The 7,674-nt window shown below is 43.0% G+C and overlaps 1 protein-coding gene across 1 annotated transcript in view; it reads right to left on the bottom strand.

The window, feature by feature from the left end:
* Positions 1-7,674, bottom strand: part of Cap2 (cyclase associated actin cytoskeleton regulatory protein 2) — a 193,562-nt gene that overhangs the window by 143,534 nt on the left and 42,354 nt on the right. The window contains exon 2 of the mRNA XM_023712056.1: positions 1,712-1,898. Coding sequence (XP_023567824.1) covers positions 1,712-1,897 — 186 coding nt within the window. The 5' untranslated portion in view covers position 1,898. The remainder of the gene's footprint in view (positions 1-1,711; positions 1,899-7,674) is intronic.

Here is a 7,674-nt window from a genome sequence, read left to right on the forward strand (position 1 = left end):
TATATACACAAAATAGGATAAATTTACAGCTACTTTCGCTTAATTCAATGAGAAGAAAGAGGTGTACTAACAGTGTTTGGACAGAGTATCCTGTCTGCTTCTTGTACTATGGATAACCACTAAGAAGATAACAATGTACAGTATATTGACTATCAAAACTGTCCTATTAATCAGCTGTGAAACTGTTTCATTCATATTTATTTCTCAATAAAAAATAAATATATTAAAAAAAAACCTTACAGGTCTCTGGCAGCGCTCTTTCAAGCAGCACCGCCTTTCAACTCATTCAAAGCATTTTAGTTTTCATCTTGTTGGGGGGCAAAGACATGGCCAGCACGTTGGTGCCTGCGCAGTAATTTCTGTCCCATGACACACAGCAAGGCCCAGCTCAGCTCCAAATGTGCCTGACTGGCATCACCGGAGATCTCTCCTGGGAAGACGATTTTGCCCTCTCTTTTTCCCCAGGCTCTCTCAGTATCTTCTCTCCCCACTGAAAGAACCTAATAGGATTCAAAACATGTCAGATAAGGAGATCCATGTGGGACAAAAATAGAGTCACCATCTGATTAAATACAGAACACCCAGTTGAATTTGAATTTCAGGTAAGTGATAAATACATTCCAAGCCCCTAATTGTTCTTCATCTGAAATTCAAATGTAACTGTTGTCCTGTATTTTTATTTGTTAAAGTGCAACCCTAGGCAAGGAGGATTGGAAAAGTTATTGTAGATAACTTGGAGAGCCTGCCACAGAAGGCACCCTTTCAAAGAAGGCATTTTTATTTATTTATTTTTTTCTGTATTTAGTGCAGGGTCTACAGGGTCTCACTATCCAGACTGGACTCATAGTGATCCTCCTGCTTTCAGCCTCCCAAGCACTGGGATTACAGGCATGCACCACCACGTCCAGGATCAATCACTGTCTCAGCACACCCTGGGGGCGGGGCTGGCAAGGTACGCTGGGGATTGCCCGCCGCTGCTCTGTCTAAGCAGGCGCTTTAGTCCGCTGAGCTATCTGACTGCCTAACATTTTTATTTTTGATCAGACAATTTTTTTTTAAAAATTGCAGTTGGCATTAAGGCTGCAGTGGTGAGAGGGAATCTGGCTGGGAGGAGGCAAGGGTAAGACCATGCGGTGTGGCCCTGTGACATCTATCCCAGGTGGCTTCACATCTGTCACAGCCTCCTTCAGAGCTGTAAACGTAAAAGGCTTGTGCTCAAAAGTAAAAATCAGGGCCAGGGAGATGGCTCAATAGAATAAGCACTTCCCTGGCAAGTGCAAGGGCCTCAGTTCAATCCCCAGTTCCGCCAAAACAAACAAACAAACAAACAAAGAAAGTAAAAATCTATATTCGTTTCTACTCGAGAATACTTGTTTTCTCCCTGGTGATAATGACTTAGATAATGTATTTAGCCTCCGAGTGTGGAAACAGCAGTCTACTCGCTAAAAGGAGACAATAGTGACTTTGGGCAGCCGGATTGTGCTCTTAAGGCCCGAGGATGCTGGTGATTGTTCCGAGTTGTAGGCTAAAAAGCTTTTCTTTTCTTTCTTTCTTTCTTTTTTTCTTAATTGGTGCATAAAATGTGTAACATAGTTACGAGAAACTTTCTTTCTCCTTTCCAGAAACCTCTTGCCCTTGGCTAATGTTGCAGTTACAAAGGAAGGAAGGCCCACAGGAGCTGCAGGCAGGTGGACCCCGTCAGTCCAGAGACCTGCAGGACGAGGATCAAGCTAAGGACGTCTCTGGGTGCAGGTGGCGGAGGATGCGCACTCTTACCTCCGTTGACACCGTTGACCTCCCCGAAGACTCCAGGGGCCGGGGACGCCTCTGCGGACAGCCGCTCCAGACTGCTGACGGCACGCTCCAGTCTCTCCACCAGGCCCTGCAGGTCCGCCATGCTGTGGGGACAAAGGCACAGAGGCCAGTGAGCTCCCGGTAGGGGCGGCACAGGCAGCAGGCAGAGGGGTCATCTGCAGGGACTTGGCTGCCCGAAAATTGTTTCTACCCGTGAGGAAAGTACGCAAAATTTAAGAGAACACAGTGCTTAGGACACACAAAAGCGAATGCCTTTGGGCTTATTTTCTGTTGGATTCATTCACTTGCACAGAAGTGTCAGCATGGACACGTATGACACAGGTACGCGCTCCCTGTACATGCCTGCGGGGGGGCTCCCTGTTACCCACCAGTTGGTAGCCAGGACTCACCTCGGAGCCCGCACACATAGGGACACTCCTGTTAGTACTGTCAACTCTTACTGTGCTCAATAGAGGGAGCATCTTTTAATTATTTCCAGGAATCCTTCCTGCTAACATATAATCCTCCAGGGATTCTAATCTCACTAATAATTCTTATTTACTTAATTGTGTGACTCAAATAGCTCAGAGCAAGAGAACTACGTGCTTATGAAACTGCATTATTTAGCAGATGGGGTGCGGGGCGTTGCCTCCAAGTGCTAATTGTTATGAATTTGTTCAAATGTTTCTCTCTGTGTGTGTGTGTGTGTGTGTTTTCTGCCTCTCTTTTGTCTGTCTTGTTCTCTGTTTCTCTGTTTTTCTGTCTCTCTTTTGTCTCTCTGTCTCTTTCTCTGTCTGTCTCTGTCTCTGTCTCTGTCTCTGTCTCTGTCTCTGTGTCTCTCTCTCTGAGCCTTCACACTGAGGTACAGCCTCAGACCCTTTACATTTTGTTCACTTTGAGAAAAGGTCACTGAGTCACTGAGTTACCCAGGTAAGCCTTGAACTTTGGATAGTCTTGTCTGAGCCTCCGAGAGCGATAGGATTATAGGTGTGTTCCAACATACCAGGCTGCTCAGTTATTTTAAGTTAAAATTACTTTTGGATGCTAGGAGTTTTATTATTATTTTTAATTAATTAATTAATTAGTTTGGTACAGGGTCTTGCTACACATAATGATCTTCCTGTTTCAGCCTCCCCAGAGCTGGGATTATAAGTGTGTGCCACCACCTTCGGTTTTGGTGGCTGGGCTCGGTGTGGGGCTAAAACGGCATGTGGTCCAGGGATTGAACCTGGGTCCTTGCGCTTGCCATGCAGGCACTTAGACCATCAAGCTACCTCCCCAGCCTATATGGCTTGTGGTGCCAGGGATTGAACCTCGGTCCCTGTGCTCTACCTAAACAGGCTCTTTAGTCTGCTGAGCCATCTGGCCCGCCCTTGCCCAGGATTATTCTTGCTGGCATAAATGAGGAATGAAGCCCACTAAAATACAATAGGAAGAGCACTGCAGCTGCCCCCTTACCCCGCAAGGTGTGTCAGACTGGCTGCGTCCACGCTCACTGTGTCGGACTGCCAACTCCTAGCCAGCCACACTACATCTTTATTCCTGGACTTTCATGTTACCCTAACACAGTGTCAGGATGAGACACAGTCGTGGCAGACAGCTGTACAGAGTGTGAGGGCAGAAGACCCCAGAAGTCCAAGCTCTGGCTAGAAGGACATGGGACCCTGTACTGTGCAGGTGGAGGCCAGGCGTGGCAGGTGTGGCTTTCAGAGACGGCTGGTTCTGAAGATAATGACGTGGGGCCCAGCAGCCTGCTAGAGCCCCTGCCCTTCTGCCTACCTCCAGCCAAGCCTGGTGGCCTGACGACATCCCTAGTCACCAATGTGAGCAGTGACGGGTCTTGGATTGGCTAACTGCCATGGTCTGGGGTGGACAGATGGAAGGGTTTCTTGAGAATGAGGGACCTTACAAGTCCACACACTGTAAAGCTGAGCACACAGGACAGTGGGTTCCTGAATTCCAAGACTGCATGAAGCTCCTGGAAAGGAACTACCCATTTAGAAATACAGAGGAAAAACAATGTTGAGCCCCTTTTTTCTCCTTTGATTAATTTAATCTGATATTATTTTATTCTATTTTGATTGTGGTTAAAGTTTGGAGGTGTTTTAAAATCTTATTTTCTTTTTTCTTCCTTTTTTTTGTTTTGGTCTCCACCTACCTTTTTTTCTCCCTCTTTTAATTTTCTCTTCTTTTTCTATTTTTTTCCTTTAATTTTCTCTGTTTTTATCTATTTCCTTGTCTGCTTTTCTTTTTTTAAAAAAACTTTTATCTAATACTATTAATTTCCTTTTACTTCTTGAGTTTGCCAGTCAAGCGCTTATCCTACTGAGTCATCTCCCCAGTCCCTCTTTTACTTCTTAATAGGATCCTTTATTTCATTTTTGTCATCTTCTTCTCATCTTCCATTGCTTAACTTTTCTTTCTTTTTTAAAAACTATATTTAGCATAGGGTCTAGAGGCTCTCATTACACAGATTGGACTTATAGTGATCCTCCTGTTTTCAGCCTCCCAAGCACTGGCATTACAGGTGCGCACTGACACACCCATTCTCAGTCACCATCTCAGCACACCCTAGGGGCAGGGCCGGTAGGGCACACCGGGGATCGAATCTTGGTCCCTGCATCTACCTAAGCAGGCACTTTAGTCCATTTAGCTATATGACTGGCCCTTCCATTGCTTAATTTTTCAAATTTTACTTTTTCATGCTTCCATTCCCCACATCCTCTCTCCTTACTAGTAAAGCCACCAAACCTTATGAATCTGTAGATAGTTGCCTATCTTCTGTTACTGTTGAATACTGTTGTATTGTTAGTGGAGGTAAAGTTGTCCCTTTTAACACATATTTACTATATGTCAATGTTTGATCTCTCTTACTGTTTATACATGATCACTGATCTCTTTGCTATGGTTAAGGATGGTGCATTATTGGTTATTAGGCTAGGTCAATATGAAGTTTGTCTGTGATGCTCCTGTTGCTGATTTTAGTACCATGGGCATCATAGTTGTTGCTATCGATTCATTTTCCCTGTCAGTCAATACCTGGATCGCCTTCGTGACACTAATTACACTGCCACTTTCTAGACAATTGGGTACTGAGACAAATATACTACAGCTTCCTCTCCCAAATAAACAGATGGGGATACCTTGGGGCAGAGGCAAAGGCCTGTATTTAATGATGTAAATCACTGAAAAGCAGACACTAACTAAAGAGGTCTCAGTACAAGCAACGAAGTTTTCAACTATCATCAACCTGGAAGCCTTAGCACAAAAACAATGGTGAAAAATTTTAGCCAACTGTCTCTCAGACAAAGAACTTCTCTCTAGAACATATAAAGAATTAAAAAATAAAAATCAGACCTCCAGAATTCAAAGATCCAATCAAAAAATGGGTATCTGAAATGAATATACACTTCTCAGATGAAGAAATACAAATGGCAAATAAATATATGAAAAATGGTTTCACACCATTGGTCATTGGAGGAATGAAAATTAAAACAACACTGAGATTCCATCTCACCCCAGAAAGAATGGCTGTCATGGAGAAGTCAACCGATAACAAATGCTGGAGGGGCTGTGGGGAAAAAGGAACCCTTCTCCACTGTTGGTGGGAGTGTAGACCGGTACAATCATTATGGAAATCAGTGTGGAGATTCCTTAAAATACTAGGATTGGAGATCCCATTCAAGCCAGCTATTGCCCTCCTGGGAAATAGTTCAAAATGAACTGAAATCCTCATACCACAGTGATATATGTGCACCCATGTTTATAGCAGCACAATTTATTATATAGCTAAATCTTGGGAACAACCCAAATGTCCATCAACTGAGGAATGGATAAAAAGGATGTAGTATTTTTACACAATGGAGCATTCCTCAGCTATGACAAACATAAACTTGAGGCTTTTATAGGTAAATGAGTACAGCTAGAGAACCAGAATCATAAGTGAAATAAATTAGACTCATGTGTAAACATTATATTGTCTCACTAATGCAAGAACCTGAAAGAGTACATAAAATCTGAAAAGTATAATAGAAACACAACAAGATAAAACAACAAATGCCACCTCAAACTCCCAACTTATCCAAAACCAGTGAAGGGAGCATTGAGGGGGAGAAAATCAGAAGTCACACAGTTGAATTATTTGAAAGGAGAACAGATAACAAAATAGACTAACATGGTGCTTGGTCAATTCAAAAAAGATATAACTAAATAGATAATGGTTCATTCTAATAAATCAAATGATCAGTGAAGCTACAGAAGACAGCAATAAAAAGCTATGTGAGCTAGACAAAGCAGTGCAAAACATGAGTGCTGAGCATGAAAGTGAGTCCGTGGAAAGGTGTCAAACAGGAATTCAAGAGACTAAAACTCCTGTTGGAAGTACAGACAGAAGAACCAACCAACGTGAGGACAACGTGTCAGAACTAGAAGACAGGACTTGGTCAGCGATCAGTCACTGAAGAGGCATCTACACACAGCAAGAGAACATGAAAAGTGGAGCAACAGCTGCTAGATTATGCACAGAAGACCAATCTAAGATGAACTGGAATCAGTGAAAATCAGAAGACAGCACACATGGCCGAGAGCCTGTTTACAAAAGTAATAGCAGAAAACACTCCAAATGCAGGAAAGGAACTTCACTTACAGATAAGTAAGGCGTATATAGTCTCCAAAGAGCCACAATCGGAAAAGAACCATCCCACATCACCTCACAGTAATTCTCAGAAGTCCAACACAAGAATGGAATCTTGGCAGTTGTTAGAGAGAAGCAATGAATCACTGATAAAGGAAAGCCCATGAGAATTTCAGGAGACTTCTCAACACACACCTTAAAGGCTAGGAAGCCTGAAGTGAAGACTTTCAAGCCCCACCCCATCTTCCAACCCAGGCTGATAACCTCACAAAGCTGTCTTTCAAAAACTGATGGAAAATAAGATAGCTCCATTATAAGAGCACTTGAAGAAATGCATGACCATGAAACCAGTACTCCAGAACAATTTTCAAGGATATTCTAGAAAGAGACAAGAAAGCTAACAATGCCAGAAGGTCCAACAGAATGTGTGCACCAGGTAGGATGAGCAATTAAGCAGAAGGGGAAGAAACGAAATCAGCACCAGTGAAATAGTACTGTAATAGGTACAAGTCAGTACGTACAAGTAACAACCCTCAATGTGAATGGTCTCAATTCTCCAATCAAGGGACACACACTGGCAGAATGGATCCAGAGGCAAAATTCTCTGGCATGCTGAATATTTGATATACACTAAACTCAAAAAGAAATTCACAGATGAAAAAAAATCAAGGGTGGAAAATAATATTTCATGCAACAGGAACCTAGCAAGAAACAAGAGTAAGTGTCCCACTATCAGGCACTGTGGATTTTAAGCTAAACTGATTAGAGGAGGCAAAGAAGGTCGCTACATATTAGGTAAGGAAAAAGCTCAGTAGAAGGACATAGTAATTATAAAATACATATGCACCAAACTACAGGCTTTTTTTTTTTTTTTTTTTTTGCTGTCTCAGGTTACTCTAAGGGCAGGTCTGGTAAGGCATGTGGAGCTGGGAATAAAACTGCGGTATCCTGAGCCTGACTGCATTTGCATGAGCAGGCGCTTAACTGAGCTAACAGGCAGGCCCCCTGAATCAAACTACAAACACTGCTAACTATAAAAAAGGTAACAACATTACAGTTATAGTGGGGACATCAATACCACATTACCACAAATAGCTCTAGACAAGAAATCAACAAAGAAACATCAAAATTGAACCAAACCTTAAAAAAAAATGGATTTTGAGACCCAGTCCTAGCCCAGGTCCGGTGAGTGTGTGGAGAGCTTCCTGCTACCCTGCGCCGGTGGGACCAGTCCCAGCCCAGGCGCA

The sequence above is a fragment of the Octodon degus genome, unplaced genomic scaffold (assembly GCF_000260255.1).
Source record: "Octodon degus isolate 3935 unplaced genomic scaffold, OctDeg1.0 scaffold00023, whole genome shotgun sequence".
In the NCBI taxonomy this organism is placed as follows: domain Eukaryota; kingdom Metazoa; phylum Chordata; class Mammalia; order Rodentia; family Octodontidae; genus Octodon; species Octodon degus.